The 26,613-nt window shown below is 42.2% G+C and overlaps 1 protein-coding gene across 1 annotated transcript; it reads left to right on the top strand.

Moving 5' to 3' along the window:
- Positions 1-1,675: 1,675 nt before the first annotated feature.
- On the top strand, positions 1,676-25,689 carry LOC307239892 (olfactory receptor 6X1-like; the record flags this gene model as incomplete). Its single annotated transcript, XM_080013470.1, has 5 exons — positions 1,676-2,077; positions 21,750-22,097; positions 23,713-23,791; positions 23,904-23,923; positions 25,606-25,689. 5 exons carry the CDS (start codon positions 1,676-1,678, stop codon positions 25,687-25,689), a joined length of 933 nt encoding a protein of 310 aa, XP_079869596.1.
- Positions 25,690-26,613: the final 924 nt, after the last annotated feature.

Below are 26,613 nucleotides of genomic sequence, written 5' to 3'. Positions count from 1 at the left end.
GATTAAACTCGGAAAGGTCAGTCAGATCCGGTCCAGTGGACGGAGAAGTGCCGGCAGGCATTTGTTAAAGTAAAATCAGCTCTCTGTGGGAAGTCAGTGCTCTGTACACCTAACTTTTCTCTCCCTTTCTGCTTGCAGACTGATGCGTTGGACAGAGGGCTGGGGGCAGTGATTTTGCAGCACATGGAAGGCGGCAACCGACCAGTGCTCTACATCAGCCATAATCTCCATCTCCGACCGGGAGTCCAGGTACAGCAACATGGAGAAAGAGTGCCTGGCCATCCAATGGGCAGTCGGTGCCATCACGTTACTACCTCCTGGGCCCCCCTTCACCCTCTGTTCGTACCACACCTCCCTCCCTTAACCAGTACCTGTGAGTAGAGACTCCCACAATGTGAATGCTTGTTCAAGCAAAACAGAGACCCACTCAGAAATGAAGCACTAATACACAACAATCAATGACTTTAGGGCTGTTAATTAAGAAAAAAATCAATCCTTGATCCTTGAAAAAATTTCTCTCAATGACCATAATAGATCTCAATGAACAATAAATTAATTCCCCCTAAACGCTCCATATTTATCTTGTTGATGTGAGTGGATTTATCTACCTATTAATTTGGATGTAATTATTCAAATAAATGTCCATTCTATTCCACCATTAAGTCAAATATGTCAAGCAATAACTTGGTTGATGATGGCTTGAAATCATATCTAGTAATGCATGTCTTACATCGTCCTACAACACTCTAGGAAAGCCTAACCTTATAACGCATGTTAACTGTTATAAAATAAATGTTTTTATATCTGCATAAAATAAATTAGATAAAAATTTCATCAACAGTATTTAGGAACTTTTCAACAATCATTTTCAAACACTCCAAAAATTGGAGTAGCAATTACAATTCCAATAATACATCTCCATGAAATGTTTGTTGATTGTTGCACAAAATGTCCCTTGACAACAAAATGTTGCTTATAAATTGAGAGACATGTTGATTATCTCTAATGGTGGGCTGGTGCACAGAAGGTGACTGCAGAGAACACCAACAGAAGACCCTGTGAGAAACCAGAGGGGAAAAGCAAGTACAATTAAGATCTCTAACTCTTTCTCTTAGGGCTTATCATTTTAAGACCTTTAAGACTTTTTGAATTTTGAACAATTATACTAAAATATATCTTATATTTGACTTGTTAAGATTTCAACACGTGTTACGGATATGGAGAAAATGAAACTTGATACTAGAGTTGGGATGTTTTGAACAAATGAACTTATCTAAAAATGCAAATGTCTTTATTTTGTAGGATTTGGTTTAATCTTGGACTCTATTGTGTACTGACCAAAGTTTTAAGTCCAATTTACAAAATATATTATATATTAAATATAATATATATATAAATAAATATTTACAATAAAAGGAGATAGATCAAGAACAATTTAAGATATTTAGTTGTCTCTTGAGACTAGCGAAGAAAAAAGAATGGTCAAGAAGTCATGGTACTTATTATTGGTATTAAAGTCTTGGATTTGAGTGTGCTCAAAGGTTCTTTAATGTAGAGAGGAGTCGGACGATAGAGTCATTGAAAACTTGTCTTTTCTTTTCTTAGGGTGATGGAGAACTACACGTATAACAGCTACACACTTCACGTAGAGGGGTTAAGGGTCACAAAGGACACCATGTATCCCGTCTTCATCTTCCTTTTTCTGTCCTACCTTTTCATTTTGATTTTCAACATGGGAATTGTAGTCCTAGTGTTCACCAAAAAGAGCCTTCACCAGCCTATGTATTTCCTATTCTGTAACCTGCCAATTAACGACATTGTTGGAAACTCCATCATGGTTCCCAGAGTTCTTGCATACATCCTGGTACCTCCTTCTGAACGCTTCATCAGCCTCTACGAGTGTGTGGTCCAGGCCTTCACCACACATTTATTTGGCACAACCTCTCACACAGTTCTCATGATTATGGCTTTTGACAGATATGTGGCGATCTGCGATCCCTTACACTATGCAGCGGTTATGAGTAACAAAATGGTGATCAAGCTGACTGCCTCAGCATGGGGAGTAGCCTTTGTTCTGGTGGCAGTTCTCCTCAGCCTGACTGTGCGATTGAACCGCTGTGGTAATGTAATTGCAAACTTTTATTGTGACAATGCCTCATTGTTTAAACTTTCCTGTGACAGTACTTTCATTAATAATGTCTACGGCCTCACCTTTACTGTGTTGTTGATGGTTTCATCCATTGGAAGTGTAGTCCTCACCTATGCTAAGATCACAGCTGTGTGTCTGGCCAGAAAGAGCAAGTCTTTGAATAGGAAAGCATTTAAGACATGCAGCACACATCTCTTTCTCTATATGATTATGTTTATCAGTGGAATCGTTCCAATTGTACTCCACCGATTTCCTCAGTATTCATATCAAAGGAAAATTGCTTCCATTTTGTTTCACATAGTCCCTGGTAGCCTTAACCCTATTATTTATGGATTACAGTCCACAGAGATCCAAAGTCTTTTGTTAAATGCATTCAAGTCTCAAAAGGTTTCATCACTGAAGTGAAGGGTTGAAGGGGTTTTAGGTTTTTGTAAAGACAAACAATAATTCAAATGCTTTCATCGTAAGGGCCTAAAAGCAATCCAGTACAAGAAGCAATTGTATAATTATTGATCATGTAAATATTTGAATAAATATGTATGAAAAAATGTATTTTAGTATGTTTAATGTGCTCAGTTAATGGATCTGGTAGAATTTAAGACTGCACAAATAATCTATAAAGCAAGAAATAATTTTACTACAAATGTTTTTTAGATAGAGAGGGGATTTATAATTTAAGAGGAAAGTAAAATAAACAGTGTTCGTATCACTATGTAGAGTATTTGTATTTTCATTTGTGAGGGGAATTTGTCAAATAGTTTGTATATAGAACTGTTAATGCAATGTCTAAATTTTAATAATTTCAAGAAGATGTACAATAAAATACGTTTCAAGAGGAATAGGGATGGGGAAGAGTTGGGAGAATGAACATCAAGATAATTGTTGAGTTATATCTGATTGACACATTGGGTAGATATTTGGTTGTACATAAAAGCATTGATGTAGTTGTTTGTAAGTTGCATATGCAATAAATATTTAGTAAATTATTCGAGTTATGGAGAAGGGATAGAACCATATAAGTGTTTACTTCTTCAGACATGTGATATCTATTTATGTTTGTGGCAGACCAAGGGACGTGGTCAAGCAATGGCTGCGGACGACAGCACTGTTCCATTTCCCATGCCGCCAAGCCGGACCAATCAGCTGGGCACTGATTAGGCCGAGACAAGGAGATTTCTTAATGTTTGTCTGTCTTGCAGAGGGGATTGGCACACCCTTTCTTTTTTAATATCTTTGTTTTAACATTATTTTAACTGTATCAAGCTTAAGTCATTGCAGCCTGAATTAAAATATTGTCTACTGTAATCAAAATTAGAGATTAACAGACACCAAGATTTATTGCAACCTTTTCAATTACTGGAGCTTTCAGGTAATGTTCAAGATGAATAATATATTATAAAATCTGATTTTAATTCAACTCAAATTATCTTATTTACTTTTATAATTAATCTATATGCATTCCTTAGTGTAAATGGGGTAAACTATTACTTTATTGTTACATATACAGATGAGTTGTATCCTGGTCAGCCGACCAGGAGCAAGCTTAGAATGCCATTCCTTCTGCACCCAAAATCGTCATCAATACCATTATTAATTATTATTTTACTTGTGGCCAGCGGCCCATTCTGTTGAACGCTGTAATAAAAACTCTTGCCAGGGCCTGGCCACACAATGTCCCGATGTGTCTTTTTGATTTACAGGGTTTCATACTGTCTGCTGTCAGAATTTTCAGAAGCAAGGTACATGGTTCTCTCCCTCTCTCCACATCATTAACAGTGAATCCGAGTGCTACAGTAGATACGCCTTGTCAGACTTTCTAGACTGCTCTAGGTTTTGCATGAACCACTCCTCCTGCCTTGGTTGTCTTTTTTTTTTTCTCAGGGTACGCACACAAACGTATTTCTCAGAACGGGAGAATCAACCAGCTCTTGTTCAATTCTAGGGGTGTCTGTCGTTCAAATAACTTTGAGGCTATTATGATATTTACATAATTTAGCAGATTTTGTCCAAGGCCACTTAGAGTCACTAATACATCAATGGATGCAGCCATCAGGAGCAATTTAAGAGTCATATGTCTTGCTCAAATGCCCGATAATGAACCTTTCTTAATTATGTGTCCATGGGAACAATGTTTTTCACCTCATCGTTTCCACATATGATATCCAGAGACTTAGTGCTGTTGCAGTTCCTTTTATAAGTCCCCCAGGTCTCTTTAACCAAACAGTGTATGATTCACTAATCACTAAAGCCTGATGTCACAGTGCGATGTGTTATTAGGTTTTTTATTACTTGGTATCAATAGAGGACACGGGTCAAGGTGAGGTAGCTCACACACTCAGGTAAGATTGGATGAATATTGTACATGTTTGCTCAAGTCAAATTTATATATATATATATATATATATATATATATATATATATATATATATAAATAAATAAAGTTATTTGCTGAGTTGTTCGTAAAATGTTTTATTTTTCTTATGAATCAAGAGAAATAAAACATTTTACCTACAACTCAGCAAGTTACTTTAAATAGTTCTGATGTGAGGTGTCTGGAATATTTGAGGTGTAGAGGGCACTGGGTTCTCAAGAAAAGAGCCCATTGTTTTGTGTAAGTACTAACATATGTTGCTTCTGATATGGTGCTTCCATTGTTAAACGGAGAACGTCAACACTAGAGTGTTTATTCAGGGATCCCTGTGAGAAGGGAAGTAGAAGGGGCCCTTGGAGAAGAGAATGGGAAATGTTTAGATTTATGGCAGACAGGTGCTGAACTGTGACCTACGTATGTAATGGAACCAGATGTGTGATGTTATCTCTGTACAAGTATAAAAGGACAGTCTCTTGTTCCATTCGAGAGTTGTGAAAGTTGGCCGTAAGAAAATATAGTATAGTCAAATCTGTGCAAGAAAAACAAAGAGGAAATAGCCCTGGCCAGGGGAATTGGCTAAATATGAAATAATATGAAATAAGATGAAAAAGATGAAAGTGAAGTGAAAAAGAGTTAAAAGTTAAAGGCTTAAAAGAGGAAATAAGATGAAGTTTGAGAAAAGTGGGAAAAACAGGGTTGAACCAGCCTAGGAGAACCAGTGTACATTGAACATGCATGATGAAAGAATCTGATTAAAAAGATAATTTGTTAAAAGCTTGGCCAAAGTGAAAATTTTGATGAAATTAGAAAATCATAAATGAGTCGATGTTAAAATAGAAAGTTAAGCGCTGTTGAAGTCTTTGGAGGATCAGATCTGCTGCTGGACAGACATGTCTTTTTGTGTGTGTGTGTGTGTGTGTGTGTTTGCCGCAGCTAAAGATGTGTGAAGAGATCTATGTAAAGTTTGTGTGTATGTGTAAATGATATAAAGAATATATGTGTTATTAAATAGGTAAACATACTGTAGATGGTGAGTGGTTTGAGTAATACATAAGGAGAGACATTTTTGCCTCTTTAGTGATAAAACATATATGAGCCTTTTTTAAGGACGTTTGTTCATTTGATAAAAAAAAAATATGAGTCTTTTACATTTAGTAGATGCTTTTATCCAAAGTGACTTACAATTGTTCAAACACCGACGGACGCAGCCATCAGGAGTAAAGTGTCTTGCTCAAGGACAGTACAGCATGCTAGCAGGAGGAGCCTGGGATCGAACCAGCAACCTTTAGATCACTAGACCACCAGCTCTACCGCCTGAGCTACCATCCCCCTTTTACAGGACGTTTATACATTTGATAAAAATATGAGCCTTCTGAGAGAAGGAGTAAAGCAACCAGCAACAGTTTGCTTACACATGCATGCACACATTCAGAAAAAGAAAGAAAATCTCCTGCTCTGATTTTGTAAGTAGGATTTGTGGATTTTTTGATTAGTGTGTGTGTTTTTTCTTTGTCTTTTTCATGCTTGTTGTGTGTGTGACTGTGCTTTCTGTGAGTTTTGTCTGGTTGAAAGAACAGATAGTCTTGTTGAATTAGAAGGAGAAGCTGTTTTTGGCTGCCAGAGGATATGTTTTGTGTCTCGGCAGCTGAGTGAGAGAAAGCAGCACTGATTGTTGTGTGTGCTTTTTGACTCTGTGCGCAACTACATTGGGTTGGGCTGTTCCTAAGAAAGCTAAAACATGATGTTCACTCGCTGATGACCAGTCCATACTGGAAGTTTTAGAGGTGGAGCAAGGGGTTGTGCTTCATACAGCGTGGGATTAGTTAACTCTTCCTGACAAGAGGGGCTGTGAAGAAGCCCCCTCCTCTCTTTTTTCTCAGTATGATAGAAGAAAAAATAAAAATAAAATAAAATAAAATAGATAAATGGAATAAAAATAATTAATTGAAGGTGATATCAGATTGACTAATATACTCTTTAGATTTTAAATGCATTGTATGAATAAAAGTAAATATTGCTTTATTTCAAATGCACGAGAAATTAGAAAGCTGATAATGCATGTCTCACTGAATTATATTACAGTGTGTATAAGAATTTAGAGTGAGCCTAAGACACTAAACTCTTGTGTAAGCATTGTATGATCAAGAATAGTTAGCTGCAAGTAGAGGTCGGATGTGGAGAGCATTGAGAGATGCATTTCCAACAAACGTACACCTGGACAACATCTTCATTGAGGCATTGGGCCCACAGGAAAATCCAAGAGCTTATGTGTCAAGGCCCGATCAAGTGTGGAGAAATGTCAGGAAATTATCCAGATTTGAATCAAATGGAGAAATCAATTCTCCAAGCCAAAATACAGAAGATGCTGCCTCTACAAGTGAGGAGCAAATTGGCAGAAGTGGTTGGTCTTGGAAGCATGACCAAAGGCGTTTATACGGATCGCATAGCACATCAAGTGGAGCTATATCGGAAAAAGAAGCATGACCAGAAGGAACAGGACCAGGAGACTTTCAGAAAACTCAACCAAATACAGTTGGTGGATAATAAGAAGAAGGAAATGAAACAAGCTGTGGTTATGCAGAGCCAGTCACAACCAAATCAATTACCACCACAATCACAGCAAGGACAGATTCAGGTTCAACCACCTGTGGTCCCCACTGTCTCCTTTCCACTGCCAGTTTTTGATCAATCACAAATATGGAGAGGAAGAGGTCAAGGAAATTTAGGATGAGGTAGAGGAGGACATTTCCAACAGTCTCAAGGAGGGTGTCATAATTGTGGACAACTAGGCCATTTTGCTCGTGACTGTTATAGATTCAGAGGAGGCTTCAGAGGAGGCTTCAGAGGAGGTTTCAAAGGACAACCACAGCCACCCAGGGGACCGGTGAACCATTACAGGGGTCCAGAACCTGGTTTCTAGGGGTGCCCGGAAGACTCGAAAGGGAGGTGTCAGCTGGTAGTATCAGGGCCGGAGCAAGATCCAAAAATAGGGGATGTGAAAATAAATGATAAACCATTGGAAGTAATGGCAGATTGCGGAGCAGCTTTCACCTGTGTTCAGCCTGAAGATGCTATACATCTCCCCATGTCTGACCAATCGGTACGGACAATCGGGTTTGAGGGTGTGAAACAGCTGATTCCTCTCACAAAACCAATTGAGCTCCGCTAAAACAATCGGAAAATCACACTACCTATATTGGTGTCAGAACATACAGCTGTTGCACTCTTGGGAAGAGATGCTATGTGCAAACTAAATAGTACAATACGGTGTACACCGGAGGGCTGTCTGGTGGATGTGCCATCTGATGTCTACCACCAATTATTTATGGCACCAGAGACCGAGGCTTCTTCAGTATATTGGATTGGAAATCTTAGTCCAGAACTATTAGAGCCAGCCAAGATGTGGGAGAAGTTCATTGTGGCAAATATTCCTGATGCTAAGCCCCCTGAGTATCCACATCATTGCACGCTTAAATATTTTAAGAAAGATGGCCAATTGGATCCGGAGGAGTGGTTGAGTAGTCAACCCAAGCATGTTCAGCTGACCTCATGCTGCATAATTGTGGGACCACAAGGAGCAGATATGAAGATAAACACTGATGAGTATCTTGAGAAAGAGCATGACATCGAGAAAAGTGTGCCCATGTGACTTTAATGGTGGTTGAAGGATTTGAGCAGAAGCATATAGGAGAAATGATGGCAGAAGCTGAGGAAGCCATTTTTGCACCAATAAAGGAGAATCTTGCTATCTGGATGAGTGAAGAACAGAAGTTAATGAAAAACATGATCTCAGCTCAAGGACAAGGACAATCACAAGTGGTACAGATGACACATGAGTCAATGTTCAGCGCTAAATTGGACTCAGACTGTATGAGAGAGGAGATGCTGCAACAAATTCCAGAATGTTTGTGGTCACGACATAGTACTGACATTAGACTTGTGAAGTTAGCCCAACCGGTGAGAGTTGAACTGCGACCAGGAACCAAACCACCTTGGAAGAACCAGTACACACTAAAGGAGGAAGCAATCGAAGGGATTGAACCACAAATTGAAGGACTGTTAAAAGCAGGTGTAGTGGAAATATGTTCAGATCCTCAAAGTAATACGCCTATATTGCCTCTAAAGAAGCCAGGTGAATCCTATCGCTTGGTACATGATTTAAGAGCTGTAAATGAAGTGGTGGTGGACTTTCCAGCTGATGCACCAGATCCGCATACCTTGTTAGCCCAAATTTCTCCAGAGGCTACACACTTCACAGTGTTGGATTTGTGTGGAGCATTTTTCAGTGTTCCACTGAGCGAAGAAAGTCAAGAGTTGTTTGGATTCACATACAAAGGACAAACCTTCAAGTACAAGAGGTTCCCTCAAGGATTCAAACATAGCCCTCACATTTTCAATAAAGTGTTGCAGGATGACTTGGCTGGGATTGATCAGATCTTGAAAAGTACTGTCATTCAGTATGTGGATGGCATCGTCATCTGTTCACCAGATAAGGGAACGTGCCATGAGGACTCAATCAAACTGTTGCAGCTATTGGCAGACAAAGGACACAAGGCCTCTCCGAAAAAGCTGCAGTATTGTCAAGAAAAAGTAGTTTATTTGGGTCAAACAATAACCCACGGACACAGAAGCATCTCTGAGAGTCATTTGGAAGCCATTCGAACGGCACCAAACCCTAGAACAGAGATGATGACGTTTCTTGGTATTGCGGGATATTCTTCAGCCTGGGTAGAAGATTTTGCCTGCCTAACAGGGTCTTTGAGAGCCATGATGAAAAGAGACTGGGAATGCTCAACTCCATTGTAACCTCACCTGGACACAGGAAGAACTTATGGCATTTGAGACGATCAAACAGAGGTTACAAGAAGCTCCAGCACTAGCGTTGCCAGACAATTCTAAGAACTTTTTACTGTATGTGGCTACGTCCACTGGGGGTAAATATGTATGTGCAGTTCTTTGTCAGCCCACGGGTACAGGGACAAGTCCTCAACCTGTTTCATATTATTCTACTGCCTATTCAGAGGTAGAATTGGGGCTACCACTGTGCTACAGAGCAATGGTGGGAGTTTATCTAATGTATGATAAAGCATCATCAGTAACTATGAGTTACCCAGTGACAATTCTTACCCATCATAGTCTCAGAAATCTTTTGAATTTTGGTAAATGTACATTGACTATGTCTAGGCTAAGAGACTATCATAGGCTCTTAGAGCAGGAAGATGTCACCTTAGTAAGGTGCATAACGGTAAATCCAGCTTAGAATTTGACAACTCCAGAGGATGGGGAGCCACATGATGTGTTCAGGAAGTAGAGAGATATGCAAAGCTAAGATCAGACTTGCAAGCTTTCCCACTGCATGTGTCAGATGTGGAGTATTGGACTGATGGGTCCTACTATCGAAGAGGAGATACATTGAGTGCTGGTTATGCAGTAGCCAAAGCCCAGGGAACTGAATTTGTTGTTGAGAAAGCAGAAGTAATACCACAACCTGCTTCTGCACAGCTTGCTGAGCTTGTGGGCCTGACTGAAGCTTGTCTATTGGCCGAAGGCAAGCAAGTGACAATATATACAGATTCTGCAAATGCACATAATGTGTGTCATTTATTTGGATCAGTGTGGAAAAATTAAGGAGTTAAGAAAATCGATGGTTCTCCGATACAGCATCATGCTCAGATAATGAAATTGTTGCATGCAACGATGAAGCCAAAGGAAATAGCTGTAGCTAAGTGTGCAGCACACAAAATGGACACGTCAAGGGTTACACAAGGTAACAAAGTGGATGATGAGGCTGCAAAAGCAGTTACAGGAGCAAACAAAGCAGGCAAGGTTCTTCTGGTCACCCATGAAGTGGACTTGGAAGATAAAATCACGTTCAGAGATGTGGTCTCGATGCAAGAAGCTGTGTCAGCCATAGATAAACAATTATGGTTGGACCAAGGGGCCACTCAAGATTCTACGGGTCTGTTGAGAAATCATGAAGGACTGATGGTAGCACCCCCCGACCTACTAGGTCTGATGATTCAGGAAGCACATAGGTTAGCCCATGTTGCAAGGGGGGAAGTAAGGAGAAAAATCACGAAAGAGTATGGTTTTTGGGCACCGTACTTGCTTGAGCAAACTGATTTTGTCATAGGCAGATGTACATTCTGTCTTAAAAACAATGTTCGGAGGGATGTGAAGGGTCCACCTGGTCACATTCCAACTCCGACAGGTCCTATGCATGAGATGGTTGTGGATTTTGTTGACATGATAAGATCAGTAGGAGGTAAAAGATACATGTTAGTTGTCGTGGATAGATTTTCACGCTGGCCTGAGGCATGTCCAACCAAGCGTATAGATGCTCAGTCAGTTGCCAAGTTTTTGTGTCGTGAGGTCATGAGCAGGTGGGGACTTCCAGATTGCATTCCTCAGATAACGGGAAAGAGTTCGTGGATAGAACAGTAAAATGTATTCTGCAAAAATTGGGAATTAAACAACGTCTAGGAGCTGTTTATCATCCGCAAAGCCAAGGTGTTTGTGAAAAAAAGAATGGTGTTCTGAAAAATCGTATTGTTAAAATTTGTCAGCACACAGGTCTGAATTGGGTAGAGGCGCTTCCGATGGCATTAATGGTGTGTTGTTCAAGTGGGCTCCGTGATTTGCGCTTGACACCCCATAGGTTGGCTACGGGTAGACGGATGCCAACACCTTGTTTGCGCACAAGTGGAAAGGGTCCAAGTTTAGCCCTTTTAGAAGATGAAATGTGAGTGTATGTTAACTATATGGCTGCAAAACAGAATACACATATATGTCTCTGACAGGTAAAAACAAGAGGAGGTGCTAGAGAGACTTGATGAGCAAAAGAGTAACGTGGTGCAACCTGGAGACAAGGTATTCATGAAGGTGTTTAGGAGGAAGTGGTTTAACGAACGCCGCGAAGGACCATTCCAAGTTGTTCGCAGTACAGGAACAGCGGTTCAGGTTTAAGTTTCTCCTACATGGTGTCATTTATCACATTGTGTTAGAGCGCCAAAAGAAGAGGCGCCACGATCACAGAGCAGAAATGGTGAAAGCTCAAGAGAGCCAACAGAGGCTGCAGACACAGCAGAGGTTCATGAGGACCTCCAAGGTCAAGACTCTAAAGAAGGGATGGACCATGATGTGGGTGTGCATGATGATGTTGACCACACTTTTGATGATCCAAGGGATGAATTGTCAGTCCCTGAGCAAGAAAGACACTTCGGTGACATTGATTTACAACATATACCAGAAACAACAGAGTCTAATTCCAGAAAGTATGAGTCATGAAAGACTCCAGAGGGCTGTGATACCTCTCCAGGAAAATACACAGACCCAGTTGGTCCAAGGAGTCCAAGGCCAACCCAAAAAAGGGTTCGACCAAAGTTATACGAGGACTAGGGTTGAAGGGACTTTGGGAAAGTCAGTTCAGCTGCCATGTCAGTGTACAAAAGAACATGATGAAAAAGGGGAATTCCGAGTCCAGTGGGAAGATAACCATGGTAAGGTAATTGACTTGTCAGGAATATCATCACTAGAGAAGTATGTGCTGGTAAATGATTGAAGAAGGCTGAAGATTGAGGAGGACTGTAGTATTTATCTACGTAGATCCCAGATTGAAGATCAAGGAGACTACAAGTGCTCTTATTTTGATCAAAATTTGTGAATGTGAGAGAGGATGGAATGCAAACAAGGCCAGACTACAGATACAAAATTATGACTCTTGTGGTACTAAATGAAAGTAAAATTGTAGAACCCGCGGTTGTTAAAGAAGTAGGAAAATTGACAACTGAAGTATCAAGTATCAAGGGAAGATGAAGGAGAATATACATGCACATATTTGGATCCAAAGTTTAACTATATCCCAAGGCAAAATTATTGGGAAGCGGGATACAGAACTCATAAGATAATGCTTGTAGTAAAAGGTCTGGTTACTAAAGAAATAAGTACGATTGCTCAAGAAATTCAAAACCAACTAGTCACACCAAGGGTGACTGTTGGACCGATGACATCTATTACCTTAGCTCGGGAAATAACTAGTAGTATTAACGTATCATCGTCAGTTGCTACTCTTGCTACAACATTGGCAGAAAAGGATGTTACAACAATGATGATGACAACTTCTACTTTTGTAACTCCTGGTAATCATACAAGTGAGGTTGTGAGGATAAGATCCACTACCAATAAAACAATGACGACTTTTTCGGTGTCTACAAAGTCTGTAGATAAGACGTTGACACCTATCATTACAACCCCAGCGTTTAAGAAGTTGGTAAATATAACTCAGAAGACTATGGTGAAGTTGGAAATTAATTTGAACAATAGCAAGGAGAGCTCTTTAATGAGAGAGACAATTGCTGAGGAGATTGATAGGGATTCAGGTGAAATAGTTCAGCTGACTAAGTTGAATGTGGTCAATGATTTTCTTGATGCTGAGTGGACATCAAAAGACATGACTAAACATCTTCATGCTTTACAGAAGCGAGAAATCCAGGGGAAAGCATTTGGGTTTGATTCCTTGGTGCTGCAAATAGCAGACCCGTGAGCAAAGAGAAATCTGTGGTTCCAACAGATAACTCACTCCGTTAGAATGACTACTAATTTGAATTGTCCGTGCGTGGTGAGAGTTCCAGCTCCAGGCACATGGCCTTCAATTCTAGAGACGGTACCGGAACCTTTGACGCCTGAATGTCCAAGTTATGCGTTATCGTGGCTGCTATTCAAACAACAAGCAGAGAATGAAAAATGGATGGCTCTGTTCGTCCATCTATTTAGACCTGGACGTAGGTGTTCCTGGTTGAAAGAATGATCATATTTAAATCTTCTTGATAAGTATAAAGATATTACAACAGCAATTCCTGATGCTATGGAAGTGACACCTGCGAAAGGTACAGCTTGTTTTTGTTCAAATGATACTCATGGTGGAGATGGTATTGTTATGGGGACATCAGAATGTGAAAGCTACATTATGCAATTTGGACAAAGTGTACAAAGGACGGTTGATGACACATATACAGTGACCTTTCATGCACCACATCGTCGAGTAAAACTTTAAGCGTAAAGAATCAAACTTTACTGGGTAATGTGACTATAGGAACATTTAAAGATATTTGGTGGGTATGTGATGATAAAGTATAATTATTCCTGCCGTATGGGTGGATTGGATGTTGCTATATGGCACAGTTGAAACTTCCTTATGATGTTTTTGTTATCCAGAAGGGACAAGAGCCAGATGTGGGTAACTCTACAAAGACTTCCGAAAGTAGGAAGAAAAGAGACTTTGCACAGTTTCACAATTTGGAGTCTTATCATTGGAGGATATAATTAGGAGAAAAATTAGTCATAGGATTTTTTCCATGGTATAGGGTAACATTTTTAGCTGATCATATTGATAATATCACATATAACCTACAAGGATTTGCAAATGAGACAAAAAGAGGTTTTGAATATTTGTCAAACACCCAGAGGAGTCATCGATTGACATTGCTGAAACATGACATGGCTCTTGATTATATTTTGGCCAAACAAGGTGGCCTCTGCGTGGCTTTAAATCTAACTGGAGATGCCTGTTATACGTCGATCCCTGATGTCGCCGACTAATGACTAATGTCAGAGATGCGTTGAAACTTATAAGCGATGCATTTGGGCCATCAGAAGGAACTGGTTGGTCATCTAATGCGTGGTTGCAAGATAAATTAGGACCTCTAGGAGCTATAGTACTTCAGGTTCTGGTGGCTGCTCCTCTATCACTGTGTGTGATGTTTTCTTTTTGTACGGTGTTGTTGACTTTTGCTAAGGCCTTGAAATTGATATGGGTAGGAGTTGTAATGCAGGGAGAAAATGTTCAGATGCCACTATTGGGTGGTAATGACGTCAGCGAAGATGAGGAGGAAATAGTGATGAAGGAGAAGCTAACACTAGTAGAGGAATATCCATTCTGAATATCTGATTCCGTCATAGACCCAATACTATTTTTGACTGGGAAAATGCATGGACAAAAGGGGGGAAATGGATAATGTTAATCATATATTGGAATAATGTTAAAGTATAATGCAAAAGTGAAATTATTTTACTGTATTTGATGTTTGTGCAAGATACTGGCTGATGAATTTTCTTTCAGGACCATTCTGAGGGGGGCTGTGTCCAGAGATCCTAACAGCCTAATGGACTTGAACACTCAAACATGAACATTCAAAAATGGAGGATGAAAATGGACTAATGGTGACATCATGATCAGGGGTATCGAGTGAAATATCATTAAAAGTTGATGGTGTTAAAAAGCAACAGTTCAATACATACATATGTGTCCTGCATGTATTTTATAATATTGGAGTTTGTTTATTACAATGTAACCTGTATTATTGATGAATATTCTGTACTCTACACTAGATATTTTAGCAAGACATATTACTCTGATTTAGTATTATTTTCTTTGGAGTTTTCTGTAATAGGGTGAAGTGAATACATTGGGACCTCAGGTGTTCTTTTTTTTGCGGTCTTGAAGAACATTGGTGTTAGGCAGGGAAAGGTCCACTGGAAGGTCCGATGGGTCGACCTGCCTGACTTTGGACAAAGTTTTTGATTTATTTCTGAGGTTCTAATGTATACATTTATATGTAACGTCCTATACAGTTTTCTAAACCCTTCTTCTTTTTCTGTTAATTGATTCAGAGTTCCATAGGTGGTTTCCTGGGGCAGAGGGACCGTGAGAGAGTTTACCTGTCTAGATTGTTTGTTGGATGTACTAAGAAAGGAATCTGGCACATGGGTTTTTCGCTCTCACACTCCACAAATTTATTGTATGGCTATGACTAAGCATGGTCAGAAGGGTACGTTATAATGGTTTTTTTTGTTATTATGTGATTTCTATTAAGCAAATTAACATCATAAGTTCATAATCTTCTCTCTTTCAAGACTTTGTGTAGTCTCGAAGGGGGGAAGTATGAGGTGTCTGGAATATTTGGGGTGAAGAAGGCACTGGGTTCCCAAGAAAAGAGCCCATTGTATAGTGTAAGTACTAACATATGTTGCTTCTGATATGGTGCTTCCATTGTTACACGAAGAACGTCAACACTAGAGTGTCTATTTAGGGATCCTTGTGAGAAGGGAAGTAGAAGGTGCTGAACTGTGACCTATGTAATGGACCCAGATGTGTAATTTTATCTCTGTACAAGTATAAAAAGACAGTCTCTTGTTCCAATCGAGAGAGACTGCATTGCCTCCCTTCTCTCCCAGACATCCATGGCAAGTCTGGTTTGATGCTGAAACAGTCCGTTGTTGGGGTGATGAGGATCCCTCATGATCCTGCGGGCTCTGCTACTACACCTCCTGGTGTATAGCTCCTGCAAGGGGGGGAGGGTAGTTCCAGTGGTACGTTCAGCTGAACGCACCACCCTCTGCAGGGCCCGCCTGTCCTGAGAAGTACAGTTCCCAAACCAGGCAGTGATGTTGCCTGTCAGGATGCTCTCCACTGCTCCAGAGTAGAAGGACTTGAGGATCCTCACCGAGAGCCGGAATTTCCTCAGCTGCCTGAGGTGGTAGAGACGCTGCCTCGCCTTCCATGTTAAGTCCTCTGTGATGTGGACTCCCAGATATCTGAAGCTGCTCACCCTATTGACAGAAGTCCCATTAATCCACAAGGACGCGTGCGTCCTCGATTGTGATCCACGCCTAAAGTCCACAATCAGCTCCTTGGTTTTGCTCACGTTCAGGTGGAGGCTGTTGTCCTGGCACCAGAGTGACAGGTCAGCCACCTCCTCGCGGTAGGCCTTCTCATCGCAGTCGGTGATCAGGCCCACGACCACGGTGTCGTCAGCAAACTTGATGATGGTGTTGGAGCTGGACCTGGCCACACAGTCATGTGTGTACAAGGAGTACAGTAGGGGGCTGAGGACGCAGCCCTGGGGGGGATCCTGTATTCAGGGTGAGGGAGCTTGACATGTACTTCCCCACCTTGACCACCTGGGGGCGGCCTGTGAGGAAGTCCAGGATCCAGGTGCACAGCGGACCATTCAATCCGAGCTCCATCAGCTTGACAGCCTGTCTGGTGGGGACTATGGTGCTGAAAGCTGAACTATAATCGATGAACAGCATTCTCACATAGGCCCCCTTCTGGCCATCCAGGTGCGTGAGTGTGGTGTGCAGTACCTGGGAGACCGCGTCATCCGTGGATCTGTTTTGCCAGTACGCAAACTGCAACGGGTCCAAGGTGCGGGGAAGAGAGGCGCAAATGTAATCCTTAATCAGCCTCTCGAAACACTTCATGACCACCGAGGTGAGGGCCACCGGACGGTAGTCATTCAGGCAGGAAGGAGAGGCGATCTTCGGCACAGGAACGACGGTGGACCTCTTGAAGCAGGACGGGACCACTGATTCAGCCAGGGAGATGTTGAATATTGTGGTGAACACCGGAGCTAGCTGGTTAGCACAGGTCTTCAGTACTCGCCCAGATATGCCATCTGGGCCCGCAGCTTTCCTGGTGTTCACCCGCATCAAAGCCCTCCTGACCTCGTGCACGGACACTGAGAGTGCGCGCTCATCCCCAGCGGTGTAACTCCAATTAGCAGGTGAGCTAGCGGTGTTGCTGCCAGACTCGAACCGCGTATAAAAGGAGTTCAGTTCGTTGGCCAGGGAGGCGTCCACACTCGTGGCTGGGGAGGAGCTGCTCTTGTAGTTTGTTATTGTTCGCAGCCCCTCCCACAAGCGTCTTGTGTCCCCCCGCTCCATCTGTAGCGCCACGGTCTCTCTGTACGTCCGTTTGGCGTCCCTCACCGCCCTCCGCAGATTGTACGACGCCGCTTTGTAATTGTCCATGTTACCAGATACAAGTCCGTCGTTGTAAGCGGCCGTGCGAGCATTCAGAGCGCAGCGGATGGATTTATCAACCCATGGTTTCTGGTTTGGAAATATCCAAACTTTCACCGTGGGAACGATTTCATCCGCGAGCGTAGTCACAAAACTTACCACAACCTCCGTAAACTCGCTGACGTCACTTGACCTTGTTTGGAACATGTCCCAGTCTACGTCAGTCAGAGCGTCCTGAAGCGCAGCCTCCGATTGGTCCGTCCACCGCTTCACTTCCCTCGTCACCACCAGATCCCGCGCGATCAGAGGCCTGTAAACAGGAAGCAGCGAGATTGCGGCGTGATCTGATTTCCCGAAAGCAGGGAGCGACACGGGCTTGTATCCGTTCTTGTAAGGAGTGTAACAATGGTCCAGAGTTCTGTCTCCCCTGGTGGCACACGTGATGTGTTGGTGGAAATTCGGCAGAACTTTTTTAAGGTTGGCCCTGTTAAAGTCCCCAGTCACCACCACAGCCGCGTCGGGATGTTGGAGATGGAGACGTTATACAGGCGACTGCAGGGGGGCGCCTGGCAGAAGGATGATTGCGCAGTCGTAGGGGGGTGAGGTGGTAAGGATAGCGCCCCCTGCTTGCTGAAGACTGGGGCCAGGTCCAGATATTGCGACGGAACCGAGGACAGGTCAGGGCTCCTGGGGTCCCCTGACTGCGTGTCCGGCGGCAGGGTTGAGGCCGAGCGGAGGCAGTGGGCATGACAGTGTGTGCTCCAGGAGCTCATGTTGCCCGAGCGCCAGTCCATCTGAGGGTTGTGGGTCTGGAGCCAGGGGTACCCCAGAACCGCGGGGTTCAGTGGGGAATCTATGAGGAAGAACCTCAAGGACTTACGGTGGTTGCTGGAGAGTAGCAGCTTGAGGGGACTGTCTGGTGGTAATCCAGGTCAGATGTGACCCGTTCAGCCCCTTGACCTCGAGCGGTGTCGGGAGAGGGACGGGTGTCAGCCCTAGCTGGCGTGCTAGTCCCCGGTCGAGAACTTGCATCCGCCCCGGAATCTATGAGAGTGGAGGAAGAGAGTGTTATATCCCCCCACAAGAGGGTAACTGGGAGCAGAGGACAGGAGAGAGGGTTGGAGCTGGAGCAACCGGAACATAACTCTACCAAGGAGACGCCCTCTCGTGCTGGACCGGGCAGGTGGCTCGGAGGTGTCCCAGCTGGCCACAATACAGACAGGCGCCGGTCTGTATGCGGGTAAACTGGGCTGGCTGGATTTGGAGAGACAGACTGGGTCGACGAGAGGAGACAAGCAGGTAAGGGGACAACGAGACATAAACTAGGAACTAGAGACACGCCCTAGGCACTTGGAACTTGGAACTGAGCCAGTAGCTGTTCAACTCAGGTAAGCTAGTTGACAGTCTGGCGAGGAATGACTGGGAAGCTGAGACTAAATACTGTGAGAGTGATGCAGGTAATTGATCCCAGGTGTGTGCAATTGGGCTTGAGTAGGGAGCTGCAGATGGGGCAAGGGCAGCCTCTAGGGGCGCTGGGAGGCCGTGGGCCTCACAACATTATTTGCTATCCTAAACTGGGATTTTGGGCTTATTGTTTAGGATTTCATATTTGTTTACTTGTACAATATGCTAGAATTAGTTAACATTGCCACTTCAGAATGTATACTGCTGCAAACAGAATGCCCATTATCTTTTGGCACAAAACACCTTAACTCCTACTATAAGCTGATAAACTCAGGGTTACAGGCTTAGAGTTTTTTTTTTCTTCTCTTTTTTTAATCCTCACAGTAGTGCTGCTGTTAACAATTCTCATTAGTTGTACCACTCACTTGTTATTTCCTTGAAGACGTTTTTAGGATATCATTAATTCATTATGATAATTTAGTGGCACAAAAAGTATTTTTACATATAAGCAATATGTTTATTATAAGAATATTGATATAGCATTTTGCACTGCTTTAGTCCTCAAGTCCCGGTTCCTCATTTGGGCTTTAATGTTCCTTTGCCTTTTAAATTCATGATCTGAGCACTATGCTTATATTTCATCTGTCAAAGCACTTTGTAAACTGTGTTTTTAAATATACTATATAAATAAAGCTATTATTATTATTATTATTATTATTATTATTATTATTATTATTATTATTATTATTGTTATTATTATTATTATTATTATTATTATTGTTATTATCTACAGTCTCACAGAGCAAAGTTATAAATCTTGTATCAACTTCTAAACTTTTTCAACTTTTTTCTTTATTCTTTATTCATCGTTTTATTTTGCTTTATCAAATTTTGGTTTTATCCGCTGAAACTTTCTAGATCGTATTTGCAAGTATTTTTAAGCGAGAAAGTTATGGACCAAATCTCCCCACACCAACCGAGCCTTGAGACCGACTCCGGTGTTCCATCACCCGACACTGTTGCAACAACGCCTCCAACGCCGCCCCAAAGTTGACGGAGTGAGACCCCCAAGTTTGTGATGTCCAGATCTCCCACTCAAGTCTCCGGTGGAGCTCCTCGCTGAAGCATATCACATCCTGGACTGGAACGAGGAACAGTGAAGGGCTCGTCGGCTTCCATGCCATCTGGATGGCGTAGTTTCAAGTAGCGCTGTTCATAGCAGATCCTCTGCTGTGTCTCTGATGAGAGATGGTGTTGGGATACTTTAAATCTCTAAATTAGGACATAAGAATTATAATTACGGTTCCGTTATTTTTTTCTTGTCTCATAAATTCAGACAGTGATAAGTTATTTTCCAGTAAATTGTTTTGTTATTTGTTTTATTTTACATTTATTTTTATTTGACCTTTAATTGCCAAGTATTTCAGCTAAAAATAAATACTTCATTGATTTCTAAGGTCCTTGTTTGTGATGTTTAGCTCCGAGTAGTTCACTGAGAGAGCAGGACAGCATACTTTAGATATGAGATTGATTAATTATCCTTCATAACTTCATTTACTCAAATTAAACACATTAGTTCGCCTAGACTAAGAAAAACGAGGTGGTGCCCTAACAAGACAACTATTTATTATTGCATATTAACATCGACCGTGGACATAACGCTACAGTGGTGTTAGATAAATATATTTTTTACTTTTAGAGGCTGATGCATTTGAAGGTATTGCAGAAAGCTGTTACCACCAATATCATACCTCTGGGTTAGTATTGGGAATGGTTCCCATTTTGATGAGGATTATGATATTATCAAATCAAATTATGGCTATTACTCAGTGCACTACTTTTTAAATATAAAAATCTTTCTCTAGGGTCAAATATGAGTACATTTACAAATTGTGATTAATCGCAGCAATATGATGCGATGAATTGCTTAAATCCAAACAGCAGTTCCCTAGTGACCATTCATGTGTGTTTCATATCCCTCTGATGCAACTTCATCACAAAATAAAAGTGGCTGTTGTTCTACCTTTGCCTGGAGTGGAAGGCGGTTCATTCCTCAAATGGTAATTCTGGCACAGACACATACACCACACACACAGCGGCAGCCTTGTACTGTATGATGTATACCAACTGCGGAATATTTTACTTTCCACAAATGTATTTTGACAGTGGATACCATAGTATTTGAGCACTGTCTGTGCCTGGGCCCTAGCATTTGTTCTATTTAAACAAATTTGAATACATTTGGACAAATATTTTTTACAAGTCTTAAATTCTTTACCAAATGTGCTTTAGGTCTTATTAGAACTTTAGATGGGGATATCATCTCATGTTTATTGCTTCATGCACTTATAATCAAAGAGAAGAGAAATATGAGGATATTTCTCCTTAAAGAAATTATTTCTCTTTTTATACCCATGTATATTATATCTAAAATGTCAATTTAGATATTGTGTCATTCAGGTATCTTGTTATTAAGTAATGTAATGCCATACAGAATTTGTACCATGCAATTCGTGTTCTGTTTACGTTTTTCTCCAGGTTTATTGAACACTGGTGAGGATGGAGAACCAGACATCTAACAACGTTTTAATTTTACAACCCTTAAATGTAACCCCACAGTTTGCCCTGCCTACCTTCATCTTCCTCCTGTTTATCTACATCTTCATCATAGTCTCCAACATTGGCTTAATATTCCTGATATATTGGGAGAGAAGTCTTCATCAGCCCATGTATGTGCTTTTCTGCAGCATGAGTATCAATGATGTTTTAGGTGCCACAGCTGTCGTACCTCATTTATTAAGGGATTTGTTATTATCGAGTACAGACCGGTATATAAATTATATGGAGTGTGCCATTCAAGCGTTCTGTGCTCATTTGCATGCTGGTACATCTCACACAGTACTGATGGTCATGGCCTTTGACAGATATGTTGCGATCTGCAGCCCCCTGCGCTACTCTACCATAATGACTAACAACATGGTGTTGAAACTGACTGTTGCTGCTTGGGGAGTGATCATTTTCCTGGTGGGAATACTTCTAGGTTTGTCCATCCGTCTGTCTCGCTGCAGAAGAGTCATATTAAACCCATACTGTGACAATGCCTCGTTATTCAAACTCTCCTGTGAGAGTATTTTAATCAATAATATTTATGGTCTGGGCTATACTGTGGTCTTAATGGGCTCCTCCATAGGCAGCATAGCTCTTACATATCTGAAGATCGCCATGGTCTGTATGACCGGTAAAAACAGGGTTGTGAACAGTCAAGCTCTGCAGACATGCGCCACACATTTAGCTGTCTACCTTGTGCTTGTGGTGTTTGGGTCCTCTATTGTCATTTTGCACCGATTTCCTCAGTTAACAGAGCACAGGAAGGTAGTCGCAGTCTTGCGCCTTATAGCTCTTCCTGCCTTGAATGCTGTCATATATGGGCTGCAAATTAAAGCAATCAAACAGAAGATAGTTGGTATGTTTCATTTAAATAAAGTGTCACGAACAGATGTAAAATGATGAAACATTTTAACACATATACATTATTTGCTATCCTAAGCTTGGGGTTTGGGCTTATTGATTAGGATTTAATATTTGTTTACACATACAATATGCTAGAATTACCATTTCAGAACGTATATTACTGCTAACAGAATGTCCATTATCTGTTGTCGCATGACACCTACTGTAAGGCCGATAAACTCGAGGTTACCGGCTTAGAGTTCTTTTTTCTCTTGTTTAATCCTCACAGTAGAGCTGCTGTTAACAGTCCTGTTTGGTTGAATGACTCACTTGTAATTTCTTTGAAGAAGTCTTGAGAATATCATTCATTAATGTTATGATTATTTCGTTGCACAAAAAGTATTTTAATTTTATAATATACAATATAATTTTTATATAATCAATTATATAATTTAAGTCTTAATCCTCAAGACCTGTTTCCCCACTTGAGCTTCAATAGATATATGTATATGTTCCCAAATCTTCAAACTGCATTTCTCATTTCATTCCACCGCATCTGGCTGTAGTACATTTCTGGTGACAGGCCTCTACTAGAAGCAAGGAGCTACCATTAGAGTTGTAGTCAAGGTCGACTCAATTGTTTTCATCAGAACAGTTGACAAGCGGCCGTCCAGACCAAGAGAAGACCAACCTCTGAAGTGGCCAAGATCAAGTTTGAGACGAATAGTAATTTGTTTTTGGTTTGATGTAGCTATTTGTGAGTGCATCTGCATCAATCAATTTTATTCTCAAAATGCGACTTGTTGCAGTATATCAAAACTTGCACAAGTGAAATTATGTTACTGGGGAAACAATAATAAAAAAAAATGTTTGCCAAGTGATGCATTTGCATAGTTGAAAGTTTTTGCTTAGTTGTGATATCCATATACAGCATTTACCAAAAACATTAATAACACGTATGTAATCTTCTTTCAGGGAGAAGAACGTCTAGTAATGCGACAGGAACACTACATAACTTTCAAAGTCGTCAGATCACTGTACTGTTCACACAAAACAACTTTTTGTCTTGTGATCGGGAATCTTGAAGTCGTTGTGGTTTTACTCTAGACGACTGATTGATGACAGGGTGTCACACATTACAAGCTCTTTCACCAAGAGGAATCCCTGACAAATCCGTTGGGTCTCCAAAGTACCATGACGCAATACCATGCGCAGGACACGATTTTACATTCAAGTCATTTTCAAATCAACCTGATGAGGTTATAGAAGGTGTTTTGGGACTTTCTGAAATGCTGAAATTATTTGAGAAGGATGTAAAAATCAAGGGAGAAAGTTTACTCCAGGGTGCTAGAAAGTTGGCTCCGGCCGATTGTCGAACCTCAGATTCAGGAGGAGCAATGCGGATTACGTCCTGGATGTGGAACAGTGGACCAGCTCTTTACCCCTGCAGGGTTGCTGGGGGGGGTCGTTGGAGTTTGCCCATCCAGTCTACATGTGTTTTGTGTACCTGGAGAAGGCTTTCGACCGTGTCCCTCAGGGGATTCTGTGGGGGTTTCTTAGGGAGTATGGGGTACCGAGGCCGTTGATACGAGCCATCCAGGCCTTGTACAACCAAAGTGAGAGCTGTGTTCGCATTCTCGGCACAAAGTTAAACACGTTCTCAGTGGGTGTTTGACTCCCCCAAGGTTGCCTCTTGTCCCTAATTCTGTTTGTGATATTCATGGGCAGGATCTCAAGGTGCAGCCGAGGTGAGGAGAGTGTCCAGTTTGGGAACCTCAGAATTGCTTCTCTGCTTTTTGCAGATGATGTGGTATTGTTGGCTTAATCAGACCGTGACCTTCAGCACGCACTGGGGCGGTTTGCAGCCGAGTGTGAAGAGGTTGGGATGAGAGTCAGCACCTCCAAGTCTGAGGCCATGGTTCTCTGCCGGAAAATAGTGAATTGCTCCCTCCGAGTCGGGAGCGAGTTGCTGCTCCAAGTGAAGGAGTTCAAGTATCTCGGGATCTTGTTCAGGAGTGAGGGGAAAATGGAGTGTGAGATGGACAGCAGTGTTGCAAGCGTTGTACCGGACCATTGTGGTGAAGAGGGAGTTGAGCCGGAAAGCAAAGCTCTCAATTTACCAGTCCATCTACGTCCCAACCCTCACCGATGGTCATGAGCTTTGGGTAGTGACCGAAAGAACGAGATCGCGAATACGAACGGCCAAAATGAGTTCCCTCCGTAGATTGGCTGGGCTTAGCCTTAGAGATAGGGTGAGGAGCTCAGACAGAGGGAGCTTGGAGTAGAGCTGCTGCTCCTTCGCGTCAAAAGGAGCCAGTTGAGGTGGTTCGGGCATCTGATCAGGATGCCTCCTGGGCGCCTTCCCTTGGAGGTTTTTCGGTCACGTCCAACTGGTAGGAGACCACAGGTTAGACCCAGAACGCGCCGGAGGGATTACATATCCCAGCTGGCCTTGGAACACCTCAGAGTCCCACAGGAGGAACTGGAAAACGTTGCCGGGGAGAAGGGGGCCTGGAGCTCCTTTCTCAGCCTGCTGCCACCGCGACCCAGCCCCGGATAAGCGGCCGAAAATGGATGGATGGATGGATGGATGGATGGATGGATGGATGGATTGATGGATGGATGGATGGATGGATGGATGGAAAAATCAAAGTGTTTGACAACCCCCAAGCAGAGGCATGCAGAGATGTTGCAAACACACCAGTTTAGGGTTAGGGTTATGAATCTACAATATTTTAGTAAATATCATGGAGAAAAATGTTAAAAGTAGGCTCGTAATAAATGACACAAGCGATCATTAACCCGTATTGGCAAAATATGATTGTCAAATAAAGAGAAAAAGAAAATTGCAATGAAGCAATAAACAAGTTCAACCTTTCAAAGCCCATCCCTACGTCCTCGTCGTGAGAGGTGGAAACAGGTAATGCTGACCAATAGAGCTCTGGTGAAGCGCATGGGCCAATCCCCCGTGACGTGGAAATAATTGATTCCAGAAACATTGATGATGAGTAAAAAACCCAGAAGCCTAAGAGAAGAACACTATTCAGGCAGATATGTCGAAGAGATTATGAAGGCGCATACTGAAAATATGGAGAGGGTGCGGCGGAATCTTCTATCCTCTAGGCAACCTACTAACATCGCAACCTGGAACATCAGGACCATGTACCAAGCAGGGAAAACGTCAGCCATTGCAGAAGAGATGAGGAGGTACAAGATCCCTGTCCTCGGTCTGTGTGAAAGCAGATGGCTACAGACAGGAGAAGTCAGACTGGCAACCGGTGAGTCCATATTATACTCTGTACATCCGGATGATAAGGCACCACACACGGAGGGAGTAGCATTTATGCTCTCCAAAGAAGCACAGAGGTCCCTCACCAGTTGGGAGCCAATCAACTCCAGAATCATCACTGCGCGATTCCAAACCACACAGAAAAGAATCAAGCTTCAAGTCATACAATCCTATGCACCCACCAACAAAGTCGATGAGGATTCAAAGGACAACTTCTACAATTAACTGCAACAGATACTCCAGAGCAGACCAGCAAGAGACATCACTGTGCTCATGGGAGACATGTAATTGGAAAGCAAGGAATTGGCACCATGAACGAGAACGGAGAGATCTTTGCTGATGGCTGTGCAGACAACAACCTGGTCATAGGAGGAACACTCTTTCCCCATAAACCCACCTACAAAGCCACTTGGGTATCACCTGACCACACTGCTGAAAACCAGATCGACCACATATGCATAAACAGGAAGTTCAGACGCTCTCTCCTGGATGTTCGAGTGAAGAGGGGAGCAGATGCCGGGTCAGACCACTACCTACCGATAGCTAAAATACAACTGAAGCTGAAACTCTGCAACAACCCCTGTGACAACAGAGTCAAATTCAACATCCAGCTATTCCAGGACATATAAACAACTGAACTGTACCAAAACACCCTATAGAACAGGTTCCAAGCCCTGAAAGAAGAGGACAAAACACCAATGGAGGAGCGTTGGAAATGCCTGAAAAACATATGGAAGGAGACCTGATCAGAAGTGTTGGGGAGGATGAAAACAAGCCACAAGCTGTGGTTGTCAACAGAAACACTGAAAAGAATAGAAGAGAGGAGGGTAAAAAAACACACAACAAACAACTGCAAAACACGGACACAAAAGGTGGCAGCCCATAGAGATTATGAAGCTGCAAACAAGGAGGTGAAAAAAAGTGCTAAATGTGACAAAATAAATTACACTTAAGACTTGGCACAGTAAGCGGAGGTTGCAGCCTCAAAGAACAACCTATAGGATCTCTACTTGACCACAAAGAAACTAGCAGGCAAGTTTAGACGGACAAACACACAGATCCGCAACAAGCAGGGGCAACTCTTGACCACCAAGGAAGAACAGCAGAAAATACGGATGGAGCACTTTAGGGAACTGCTCAACAGACACC

The sequence above is a fragment of the Zeus faber genome (assembly GCF_960531495.2).
Source record: "Zeus faber genome assembly, chromosome: 14".
NCBI lineage: Eukaryota > Metazoa > Chordata > Actinopteri > Zeiformes > Zeidae > Zeus > Zeus faber.
Note: the sequence above shows the minus strand (reverse complement) of the source record. Positions and strands in the feature narration are given on the sequence as shown.